Source organism: Aulonocara sp. 'chitande type north' Nkhata Bay, linkage group LG23 (assembly GCF_057382095.1).
Source record: "Aulonocara sp. 'chitande type north' Nkhata Bay isolate Kocher_YH1m ecotype deep benthic linkage group LG23, A_spYH_male_GT1.1, whole genome shotgun sequence".
Taxonomy (NCBI): domain Eukaryota; kingdom Metazoa; phylum Chordata; class Actinopteri; order Cichliformes; family Cichlidae; genus Aulonocara; species Aulonocara sp. 'chitande type north' Nkhata Bay.
In genome coordinates, this window is record NC_141365.1 from 6,227,570 (window position 1) to 6,240,783 (window position 13,214).

Consider the following 13,214-nt stretch of genomic DNA (forward strand, 5'->3'; position numbering starts at 1 on the left):
ACTAGACGTGGAATTACTCGATTTAACATAGTGAGTTTTAGTATGAAACAAGCAAATCGGACATTGTATAATACCGCCGAGACACTTGTTATGGCTAATAATCTTTATATTGCATTCTGAAGACACTATTTGTCTTGTTATATCACATCTACTGGGAGTCATATGTAGGAAGCCAGGACATGTCTGTTTATATTTCCTCAGTGTATACTTATATGCGTGTGACTGTGGTTGGAGGATACGGTGGGGCGAGTGTTTTCAAACAGCAAAGCCGGGGTCGCTTGATGTTTTTATGAAGCGAGTCTGTTTGGAAATTAATCGTTAGTCTCGGTTTTATTGCTCAAATTACCCGAGCCGGTCCTTGTCCTGTTTGCCCTTAATTAACAAGCGTTCAATTCCCCCATTAATTAGCACAAGCTATTAGCTATTTTACATCACTCTTCATTCGCCGACAATTAAAAGGTCTATTATTAAAAAGGCATGCCACATGGTTAATTGTGCAAGTGGCTCAGTGGCTGGGGAGGAGCGGCAAGAGGAGAGGGAAGTGCGGACACACTGAATGTAAAGAGGAGTCAGGCCTTTCTGCTGTGGTTCTGGCACAAGCTTTACAGTCTGTCTGTCTTCAATTCATTGCCTGACACTCTGTCCTCGATAGAGGGACCATCTCCCTCGCTACTATTACACATTTTCAGACCCAAATGGCTCAGTTCAGCGCTACGGCAGTTAGAGGTCTGGGATGTGTGTCAGGTGCTGGATGAGAGGTTTCTTTATGAGCTTGACAGGTGCAATTTCCTTCGTACTGCAGGCCTTACAAGTACAAACTCTAAGAAGGGCTAGTTCTCCCAGTTTGGTGCTGATTTTTTTTTGTGATTTTATTTTTCTACATTTCTAATAAACTTAATTGTAATTTTAAAACACAATAAACAATAAAACTGTTGGTTCGAGTGAAATGGGAGCGCCTGACTTGGATATTTGTTGCTACAAATCCTCTCAAATCCAGTCAATATTATTGCATTTATAACCAGGTATTAAAGATTAACTGTGCATTACGTAGCTATTTGTATGTGAAAGGGGACATTTTTACTGGAAAAACCCCAGAAAACTGTCACCCTACAGTAAGACTTTCAACTCACTTCCAGTCCTCAGCACTATAATTGTGTGGATGCTTAAGCATCCACACTATTGAGTTCCTGTTTCTCTTTATTCTTTATTATTATTATTATTATTCTAGTTGCTTCCGTACACTTTTCGCCGTTAAACTACTTCCACAATTTTCAGCCGATTTTCACCGTTCAAATTTTAAACTATTCAGCTATTTTTGCTAATTCCTGCTATGATTTTTGCTATTTTTAACTATTATACTTTTTAAAATATTCCACTTTTTTCCTTTAATTTGTCCCATTGAAATGAATGGGAAACTTCAGCAATTCTGCTAAAATTTGCTTGTTTTTGAAACTTAACTACTTCCTCATATTTTCACCTAGAACAACCATTCAAACTTTAAAATGTTCACAAATTATTGGGCTATTCAGGTATGATTCAGCTTTTTCAAATCTTTTACTGTTTTACTTTTATGCCTCTTAAAGTTTTGAGTTGCAAAATTGTGATTTTTCACAAAATACATGTGTTGTTATGGTTGCTATGCTCTTGGCTTCCAGTGTGCCACTGAAGGTTTTGCAATTTTCACTTCATGTCCGAACAACTTCCTGCTACTTGCTCAATTTTCACTCAACTTCCACAAATTATACATCAAAACGTAGGTATTTTTGCTGGCTTTCAGAAAATGTCACCATCATTGTTGTGGGATTTATAGAATTTTTGCAAATCTCCTCAGACTAACACAAGGTCAGAAAACTCTCCATATAAAGTGAATGGAGAGCTTGTTCAAAATCACCGCTGGATTTCTGTAATGAGAGGCATATTCGAATCGTCATATCTCCTTAACGAAGCAAAGTTAAGACATGAGGCTTGTCCCCGAATATCTTCAGACACCCCTGACGCTCACAATTCAAGAATTTCTTTCTCACCTATTACCGTTCTGAAATGAGTTGGACTTGTTTGAGGGTAGGAAATTCGTCCTTCGCTCAGATTTCTTCAGATTTCAAACTGTGGAAATGAACCACTTTTTTCTCTCGTCATAACTTTTTGTTGGATTTCCACAGAGACCTGAAAATTTCCATGATTGTTCACCAAAGCCTGCTGTCTCTTACGGTGAAAGAATGATATCGATACTCCAAATAGATTTCGAGTTAGAAAGCGTTGTTTGAGGGCAAGTCAAGGCAGTTTTTGCTTCGCTCTACTCAGTTATGGTGCATTACAAGTCAAATATCTTTAATAATTCATATTTTAATGATAAATTGTAAACACTGGAAGATCCCCCCATCTCTTCTGAACAAAACGGTGTAAGAATGACCGCTCTAGCCCCTACGGTTTGGAAATTATGGTCATTTGTTTGAGGGGAGTCCTCACTATGAGAAATAGGCTGCAATAATCCTGTGCCTCTCTCTGCTGCGTGTGTAAAAAGAGGCACATGTTTTGGCGGGAAAAAGTACACAGGCTCTCTGATTGGTGGATTCAAATTCAGCAGCTCCCAGGCTGACCTAGAAACTTACTTCTCTCTCCCTGTGCATTTTTTTGCTGATTTTTTCATTTAACAAGTATATTTGAGGGACCCTCAGCATGTTCAGCATTTTTTCAGCTGTCCATTTTGCTTTTCCAATTTTTCTGTTTAACTTATTACTATTGTGCTAAATAATACTATTTCTGCTATTTTATAAGATTTGTGCCTAATATAGTATTTCTGCTAAATTACAATATTTCTGCTTTTTATACTATTTGTGCTAAAACATAGTATTTCTACTAAATGTAGTATTTATGCTTAATCATACTATTTCTGCTTTTTATGGGATTTGTGCCTAATATAGTATTTCTGCTTTTTATAGGATTTTTGCTCAAACATAGTATTTCTACTAAATGTAGTGTTTATGCTTAATCATCCTATTTCTGCTTTTTATAGGATTTGTGCTTAATATAGTATTTCTGCTAAATTATAGTATTTCTGCTTTTTATAGTATTTGTGCTAAAACATAGTATTTCTACTAAATGTAGTATTTATGCTTAATCATAGTATTTCTATATATTTCTGCCAGGTCCCCAGGCAGCCAATCCTCTGTGAGGACTGAGAAATTCAAATTTTCAAATCAGGGCCTGCACGGCTTCCCAGCCAATCATATATGTGTCCTGAGGCATTCAAATTTGCATATTGGGGCCTTCATGGCTTCTAAGCCAGCCAATCATATCTGAGGGCTGAGGAATTCAAATCCACAAATCAGGAACTGCACAGCTTCCCAGCCAGCCAATCATGTATGTGGGCTCCAGGTATTCAAATTTGCATATTGGGGAATTCGTGGTTTCTAAGTCAACAAGTCATCCATGTCATATATCTCTAAAAATTCATATTTTAATGATAAATTGTCAACACTTGAAGATTCCCCCATCTCTTCTGAACAAAACGGTGTAAGAATGACCGCTCTAGCCCCTATGGTTAGGAAATTATGGTCATTTGTTTGAGGGGAATCCTCACTATGTGAAATAAACTGAAAGAAGCAGGTCTATGTCTCTGTGCTGCGTGTGTAAAAAGAGGCACCTGTTTTGGCGGGAAAACGTAAACAGCCTCTCTGATTGGTGGATTCAAATTCAGCAGCTCCCAGGCTGACCTAGAAACTTAGTCCTCTCTCCCTGTGTGTGTGTGTGTGTGTGTGTGTGTGTGTGTGTGTGTGTGTGTGTGTGTGTGTGTGTGTGTGTGTGTGTGTGTGTGTGTTTAGTGGGAGAGAGAGGACCCTGCCCTTATTTGACAGCATGTCATTGTAGGATTTAAATTGAACATAGTTAGACTGGTTGACTGGATTAGAGCCTGTGTTTGTGTGTCCCTCTGTGCATTTGTGTTTCAATAAGTTATTACTATTCTGCTAAATCATAGTATTTCTGGTACTTTTCGGTACTTGTGCTAAACACAGTATTTCTGCTAAATCATAATATTTCTGCTTTTCATAGGATTTATGCCTAATATAGTATTTCTGCTAAATTATAGTATTTCTGCTTTTTATAGGATTTGTGCCTAACATAGTATTTCTGCTAAATTATAGTATTTCTGCTTTTTATAGGATTTGTGCCTAACATAGTATTTCTGCTAAATTATAGTATTTCTGCTTTTTATACTATTTGTTCTAAATTATAGTATTTCTGCTTTTTATAGGATTTGTGCTTAATATAGTATTTCTGCTAAATTATAGTTTTTCTTCTTTTTATAATATTTGTGCTAAAACATAGTATTTCTACTAAATGTAGTATTTATGCTTAATAATAGTATTTCTATATATTTCTGCCAGGTCCCCAGGCAGCCAATCCTCTGTGAGGACTGAGACATTCAAATTTTCTAATCAGGGCCTGCACAGTTTCCCAGCCAATCAAATAAGTGTCCTGAGGCATTCAAATTTGCATATTGGGGCCTTCGTGGCTTCTAAGCCAGCCAATCATATCTGAGGGCTGAGGAATTCAAATCCACAAATCAGGGCCTGCACGGCTTCCCAGCCAGCCAATCACATATGTGGTCTCAGGCATTCAAATTTGCATATTGGGGAATTCGTGGCTTCTAAGTCAACAAGTCATCCATGTCATATATCTCTAAAAATTCATATTTTCATATTAAATTGTCAACACTTGAAGATTCCCCCATCTCTTCTGAACAAAACGGTGTAAGAATGACCGTTCTAGCCCCTACGGTTAGGAAATTACGGTCATTTGTTTGAGGGGAGTCGTCACTATGAGAAATAGACTGCAAAAATCCTGTGTCTCTCTGTGCTGCTGCGTGTGTAAACAGATGCACCTGTTTTGGTGGGGAAAAGTGCACAGCCTCTCTGATTGGTGGATTCAAATTCACCAGCTCCCAGGCTGACCTAGAAACTTACTTCTCTCTCCCTGTGTGTGTGTGTGTGTGTGTGTGTGTGTGTGTGTGTGTGTGACAGAGAGAGAGAGAGAGAGAGAGAGAGAAAGGCTTTTAATGGGATGATCTCATTCTAAGATTTAAATTCAATATATTTAGACTGGTTGACTGAATTGGATCTTGTGTGTGGGTCTCTCTGTGTATGTGTGTTTCCTCATGTGTACATATTTGTGATTGTGTGGCTGTAATAAATTTTTTTGCAGATTTTTGTCATTTAACAAGTATATTTGAGGGACCCTCAGCATGTTCAGCATTTTTTCAGCTGTCCATTTTGCTTTTCCAATTTTTCTGTTTAACTTATTACTATTGTGCTAAATCATACTATTTCTGCTATTTTATAAGATTTGTGCTTAATATACTATTTCTGCTTTTATAGGATTTGTGCTTAATATAGTATTTCTGCTAAATGTAGTATTTATGCTTAATCATACTATTTCTGCTTTTTATAGTATTTGTGCTTAATATAGTATTTCTGCTAAATTTAGTATTTCTGATTAATTATAGTTTTTCTACTAAATCATAGTACAGTATTTCTGCTTTTTATGGGATTTGTGCTAAAACAAAGTATTTCTACTAAATGTAGTATTTGTGCTTAATCATACCATTTCTGCTTTTTATAGGATTTGTGCTTAATATAGTATTTCTGCTAAATTATAGTATTTCTGCCAAATTATAATATTTGTGCTAAAACATAGTCTTAATTTAAAATTACAATATTCATAGTTCATCACAGTGTCTATGGTAAATCACAATATTTCTGCTCTGTTGTACTATTTTTCTAAATCATAGTGTTTCTGTAATGTTTAAGTATTTTTGGCTAAATATATTCTTTCTGTTATCTTATACTATTTCTCCTAAATTCTTGTATTTTTGAGAAGTTATCATGTTTCTGGTAAGTTACAATATTTCTGCTAAATTCTGCTATGCTATTGTATTTCTGCCAAGTATTATGTTTCCTCTAAGATATTGCAGTTCTGCTAAGTTATTCCATTTTAGCAAACTTCTTTTGCTTCTGCAAAGTTTTTACAATTTCTGCAACTTTTCAGCTTTTTCAGCTACTTTTTGCATACAGCTTCAGCGTTAAGCATCCACACTGCATTTTCGCAGGAAATGCAAATTTTTCTAGTTTTACTTCACTCTCACAGTGTCTTCAAGCTGCAGCAGAGAGACAAGGTCTTGGATGAGCTGGTGTCAAGTTTTCAGCTGTTAAAAAAATTAAAAATTAATATACTTGGTAGGTGGTAAACCAAAATTACTGTTACTCCATATCTTCTGGATGGGTAAACAGGTGCTTTTAAGAACAATACCAGTACCGATATTTGGGGATTTAAATAGCAGTTATAGTGGCTGATACTTTTTTCCCTTTCAAGCATATGAAACATAAACAGTGAGGCTATTTATGAGTTCTTACTAAGACATTATGACAACGCAGTTTACAGAGCCATTGAAAATCCCAATACCTGAAATGCAGCTGAGGGAAGGAAGACGTGCACCGTATTTTTCGGGCTATAAGGCGCACTTAAAACTAAAATTTTGTGCCTTATAATCCGGTGTGCCTTATGTATGAATTCAGGTTGTGCTTACTGACCTCGAACCAATTTTATGTGGTACACGGCACTCAAAAATCTGTCAAAAAATGTTTTAGTACGACTTTGGTAAGCTATGAAGCCGCACCACTTGATGGATTGTCGGAGCATTACACCTGCCGTAGTCAGGAGCCTCGCAGAGTAATCTGAGTCCAAAAGTCCGCTTCATGTCCCAAAGTCAAACGAACACTGCGGCATCACTAAGAGTTAAAAACGGTCTAAATTCTTTCATCTTTTTAAAAAAAAAAAGATCAGCGTTGCTGCTTTACCAGGTGTAACAATTAAGTTTAACATCCAGGCATCCATGAAAACAGAATTTATGAAATTTAACACAGTTAGAAGTTAGCAGGAAGTTAGCTTGCTAGTTTCCACCTAAACATGATATAGCATGTCTCTGTGAAGGTTCTCAGTCATCCAGGTCATCGTAGTCAAAGGAGCTTGATATAGCATGTTCTGACTGAGAGAGTTTTGAATAAATTAAAACCTATAGCTCTGCTATCACTTCCAACATAAATCAAGACAGAAAACTAAACAGCAGTGAGGTTTGTAGGTTTACTAAAGTTGGGCTAGCTGGTATATAATGATGTGCTTCATGATCGCTAGTGACACAGCTGCTATGTTAGCATAACACACACGCAGTGAAGCTGGAGGATGAACGCTAACCTTTTTTCCACTCTATAAAAGTTAAAGAGAGGGTTCCCGATGGTTAGGGACAAATGCAATTGCATGTCACGATGCTGTAAACGGACCAAACTTCAGTCAGGAGAACAACTGAGATAATCCATCCACAATACGAGGTTAGTCATTAATATACTGCAACAACATGGGAATAGAGCAGCTGTGAGAGAATTCAACATTAATGAATCAATGGTACAGAAGTGGAGGAAGCAAGAAGAATGAGTTGAGAAAAGTTTGACTTATCTGACTGTTTTGTTTCGCTTAATGCGCCTTATGGTCCGAAAAATACGGTACATTAAAGTTATGCAAAAAGTTGAGATGACAAGACAACGGGGAAAAATGAACATAAAAGAAAAACTGAATTAAAGTAAGCAGAAGTAAGACAAACCAAGGAAAACATGGGACATAAGAGGGAGGTGAGAACGGACGCACAAGAGGACAAATATAACACTGTAAAGACATCCAAAGGTGAGCAGGGAGCGGCACATAGAGCGATGGAGGTATCCTTTCTCCTTTATTCCCCGTGTCTCACCTCTCCTTGCCCCTCACCCTCTGCCAGGACATACCAGGTGGTGAGGAAAACAAGCGAGAAGCAGCATTGCTGATTGACAGAACAATTACTGCTAACACTCACCTGGATGGAGAGACAGACATCTCCAAATAGAATTTCACTAAGCTATTGCATCACACGCTTACAGGAAGGATTGTGGCTGAGAAGCAAAACGACGCTGACTGACTCATCGACTGACTAACTCTGTCTGTCTCTTGGAGCTGAGCACAATTGCTTGAAAAGCAGGCTTCTGTTTTATTGTTGACTCCTATAAAGAAAAGGGGAAAAAAGCATTTACCCTTTCCCAAGGTTGACTGGTTCTAACTTTAGAAGCAATATTTGGCAACCTATTTCCTCCAACTCTGACTGTTCATCTGCTGGCTCAGTTAGAGGTGTAGCTATTTTTATCCATATACCTACTGAGTGTCGAAAAACTGGAAAGTTAATTAAAAGGCACACTGCAGATCTTTTTGGGGGGAATTCAAATTCCCAATAATATCCAAAACAAATGTAAAATCTAAATTATCTGCTGTACAGTGTAAAGCTTAAAGAATTTGTAAAACCAAACTTTATTTATGATGCTGGCTGGTTATAAAGCCACTCAGTTGCTAGACTAATTGCTGTATCGTAGCCCAGATCAGAGTTATTGATCATAAAGTTAATCGATCACTTATCAACCAAACAGTCTCCACTCTGGGGTTCATAAATGTGAGAATTTACACTACAAACTGATGTTTGGGGGCTGGACTGTTGGATAAATAAAACAAGACATCTGAAGTGGTTGCGCTGGACTCCGTGACTTATTATTAACATTTAAACTTTTTTTAAAATCTGCATGTTAAATGAAACAAAAATAACTGCTAGCAGTAGCCCTCTCATGCAAGGCTGAAAATATCTTCCACTTTCTGTGCCGTCGTCCTGTGCTCTCTAGTCTTACCCCACTCCCACACGAGACTCTGCATGAGGCATCTGCCGGTTGATGCAGTCAGTCTCATGCAACCGTCTTGGCCATTACCCCACCCCACGGCATTCTGGCCTCCAGCAGCTGCATTACACCACGCTCTTTGACTTTCTAATTAGCTTATCCCAGAAAATAAGGATGCTGAGCAATTCTTTGCTCTAGCAGTCTAACAACTAGCAGACCGCAGGGAGTGCGGTTGGCACCTAGTGTCACCAAGGGGGCTGTTGTGCTCGACAGACTAGTATGAGAAAATATGGCTCACTCTATTTCCTTTGACTTGCAAACACTGAACTTGAAATCGATTTGTAATTCCACGAGCCAAATCGCAGTACCAAATAAAGCACAAATGATAAGACAAAAGGAACCTCTTTGCTAAAGCTGACGGTCAACTCAATCTTGAAAAACTTCCTTGGCAATCATATAAGGATTAATGTAAACTGTAGTCATTTTAAATTAGTTTATTCAACAACATATTTGCAACCTATAGCTCTGTTTCAATGTGATAAAATGCAGTGACCCCTGTCAGCTCACAGCTGGAGGAGTCATGGACGAAAAAGGGATGGAGTAAGGGATGGAGGACAGATCCTTCCACCTGTAGCAACAAACGTCCTGCTGGACTGTAATCTGCCAGTTGTCTCTCTCTGAAATGCCCAGCTTAGCCGAAGCCAGCTGAGCCCTGCAGCCTCTAGCACCAAGCGATGCTGGGGCCCCAGGACATAAGGCACCTGCACAGGGAGATAAAGGCTTCAACTCCTGAGCTAATACTGACGATTCTTTTGATAAATACAGACATTGGGTGGTGGGCGGTGGGAGTCGGAGGGCAACCTTTCCCCGCTCCCCTCCCCCGTCTACCTGTCTCAGTAATCTCTTTCTTGTACTTTGTGTTTTTCTTCCTCTATCCTTTCTGTCTTTTTCTGCAAGTCTGCCTCTCTCTTTCCATCTCTCTCTCTTTCTCTCTCTCGTACCTTCTTCATCCTGTCTTGTGTGAGTTTGGATCAGACAGGCGAAGCTCTCCATGCTCTGCCTTTTTATTTATTCCATATCTGTAGCTGTCAAAAAGAAGATTGCTACTTTAGGAGCTGTCTGCGCTTTGTTGTGCTCATGGAAAGTCAAATAGAGGAGGTTGTGTTAAAAGCATCTTGACCACTTTGTGGGGACACAAACAATGTCAGCTGTGGTCCTGGACGCCCCTGACAGTGGAAAATATCTCTACGAGTGCAGGAGACATTATGCCCCCTTAGACGCCACAGTGCTGAGAGGAGTGGTTATTAGCCTGAGGAGGTAAATGGAGTCAGGCCTCAGTAACATCACCTCCTGCTGCGTCTGTCACTTAAACACTTTTTTATGAGCGCTGATTGGAACATAAACATGGGCAAGGTTGCATGATTAGTGTATTTAGAAAAGCTTTGGGAACTAAATGACCCAATGAGGGCTCTGCGCAGATTAACTCCTCAGCAATTCAAGATTATGTCAAATGAGAAGTTAAGGCTATGCAGAACCAGGTTTTCGTCACCTGGGACATTAATTACCTGAAATTATCATATAAATTACTGCGGATTTAAACTGTCGTCACAGTAGCCTATTTGGCAGTATAAATAAACCTACCTGAAAAAAACCCCCACAGATTTTAAAGCAAACGGCTGCTAGCTTCACTTGTAAATCAGTCAGTGGCAGGAGGAGACAATGGGAGAGGCTGGTGCGCTGTGATAAAGCCATACCCCTACACGCACAACAGACAAACTTGCAACTACTACATAAAATCAAAACAGAAGGAGCCAGGAGGCCGAGCTAAGCTGCATCGTGTTGTTCTGTACTGTACTGCAGACAGCAGTTCATCTTTCCACTTCTCTGGTGTCGTGCTCATTGTCTCTTCCCATTAGCCTGCGACCGGCATGCTACGGCATGGTCGGTGCGAGCGCTAGGCTAGCAGACGCACACAGCTCAGGGTGGCAGATGCCTGGCGTTTCTGCGGATGCCCTCCATCAACTGATGACAGATGTCAGGGCTTCTCTTGGATGGCAACACTTCATCACGCTATCCTGTTCTTCGCCCCACTGGATACACCAGTCTGCTTGGCAGACGCTACGCCCAACCCCACCGCACCCTCCCTGTTCCCTCCTGCCATACCTATCCATTCACACGCACGCACACACACACACACACACATATATATATATATATATGCATGCAACCATACACACACATTTCTGCATCCATCAGTCAAGCGTTATTACATCAGACAGCCATCATACTGGCAACCAATGGATCACATGCTAATGCACCCAGACGCATCCACTCTGGAAATCTAAAGTATCAGTCTTTAGGGTGTGTGTGTGTCTGTCTATGTGCTTAGGAATGTGTGGGTCAGCTGCCAGGTGGAGAAGAAAAGTATTTCAAAGTTGCAGAAAGTCTATAAATACTCTGTTCTAGTAGGACAATATTAAACAACAATCGGAGCACTAATTATTTAACATATTGCTTCTAGAAATGCTGCTTATGTCGTTGCAAACTTACCATTTTGGCCTGCTGGTAGACTTCACTACAGGGGACATGCCGTCTCTGTACAGGCTCTTTGTCTTGGAGAAGTTGACCACATTGAAAATCACCCTCTGAAAGAAAAAACATAAAAAATTCTCAAAGCTAGTAGCAGCATAAAGACAAGTGGGTTCCTGACAGAGTAATCATAAGCGTTTTAAAGGGGTGTTTTTTAGTTTTTAAATTCTGGTTTTCAAATCAGTTTAGCTTCAGTTTCAAAGAGTGTATAATTTTAACTATTTTTTTTCTGTTACTCTCAGTGTTCTAGTCTGTCTTATAACAGTAGAATAATGCGGTATATAAATCAAACAACGTCAGACACACTTCCCTAACTTAACGAACACGGAGCCTCTGTGTGCTTGTGTAGAGATTAACTTTAATTTGTTTTGTACGTTAAAAAAATATAATTGCAGTAATTCTGATGAGTTTTATGGCTTAGTCACAACTGAATAAAATGTCTAGTTTCCAGTGATGCAAGGATTTATTTTTTGTGTTTGGTGACTGATTGGAAGTAATTACAGGGACCACCTGGTTGCCCAGAGGATAAGCATTCAGCAACTTCAACCTGTCTCCAAGCAATTGGAACCAACTTGGACAAACTTCAGTCACTCTTAGATTGACTGGAGAAAGTTTGCAAATAACTGCCATCTAATTTTTAAATGCAGAAAGATCGCCAACATGTTGGAATCAATACGAATTAGTTTGCACGGATGAATGCAATTCATCTGCGATGCATGTCACTGTTTGTGGAGGAAATTCTGAATTTCAGTTTCAGATCTGTGAAATTCGGCTGGGATTTGAGTGGAAGCAGTCGATGTTCAGTTCTGCTTAACGTGAATTTCTCTGTATGAAAATGGAAACAGATTTGTAACAGATGGTATCAGATGTGTTTTTTTTTTATCACACTTATTATTATATAATTATAATATTAGAAAAAACTGATTGTATGTAACTGACAACTTGGCCCATTCAATCGCAAACTATATCAGTGATTGAACTATATTTTTTATACTACTTTTACAGCAGCTGTTGACTCTGTTATCTGTTACATGTATCAGTACATGGTTTGGCAACCTTTCTGTCAAGCTGAGATCCCAAATTCAAAATTTGATTAAAAGATGGTTGGGATGCTCCCTTCATCTTCCCTCCAGGAGTAAGGTAAGCCACCGCCGACTTACGACACCAACTGTCTGCCATCTATAATCCAGTTTAGAGATCCCTTCCCAGACGCCTTAACTCCCACTCACATCCTGGGCCATTTGACCTCACTAAGTCACATGATAGGGTGGGGCTAGGTTTCACAATAAGTTCACCTGAAACCTTAGCTGATTGTGCCCTACGCCCGTTTTCACACCTCAGCTCGTGTGATTAGGTAGAGGATCAATAGGGGGTCCATGTCCCTCTTGGGGAGACACTCCCATAGGGCTTAAATCTGGGACTCTCCACCATTTGACCCTTGAACTGAAGAAGCTTTTCAGATGAGAGGTGAAACGTCTTAAAGCGAATAGTAAATGGCCTGTATTTGTATAGCACTTTACTTAGTCCCTATTGACCCCAAAGCGCTTTACACTACATTCAGTCATTCACCCATTCACACACTGGTGATGGCAGCTACATTGTAGCCACAGTGCGCCCCTGTCAGTGCCCCCTGGGGCGCACTGGCAGAGGCGAGGCTGCCGGACACTGGCACCACTGGGCCCTCTGAGCACCACCAGTAGGCAACGGGTGAAGTGTCTTGCCCAAGGACACAACGACCGAGACTCTTGGAGCCGGGGCTCGAACCGGCAACCTTCCAATTACAAGACGAACTGCCAACGCTTGCACCAAGGAAGCGGTGGTTGCAGCCCTGTCCCTGTCTTGGAAGCAACCATTTCAAAGGCAATGAGAGTGTAAGATTATTGCTTG

General features: G+C 39.7%; 1 protein-coding gene across 2 annotated transcripts in view; it reads right to left on the reverse strand.

Moving 5' to 3' along the window:
- The window catches only part of agbl4 (AGBL carboxypeptidase 4), a 352,436-nt gene that overhangs the window by 199,859 nt on the left and 139,363 nt on the right, over window positions 1-13,214 (reverse strand). For both annotated transcript variants that reach the window (XM_086281543.1, XM_086281544.1), the window contains one exon: window positions 11,289-11,383. In XM_086281543.1, the coding sequence (XP_086137669.1) occupies window positions 11,289-11,383 (95 nt within the window). The remainder of the gene's footprint in view (window positions 1-11,288; window positions 11,384-13,214) is intronic.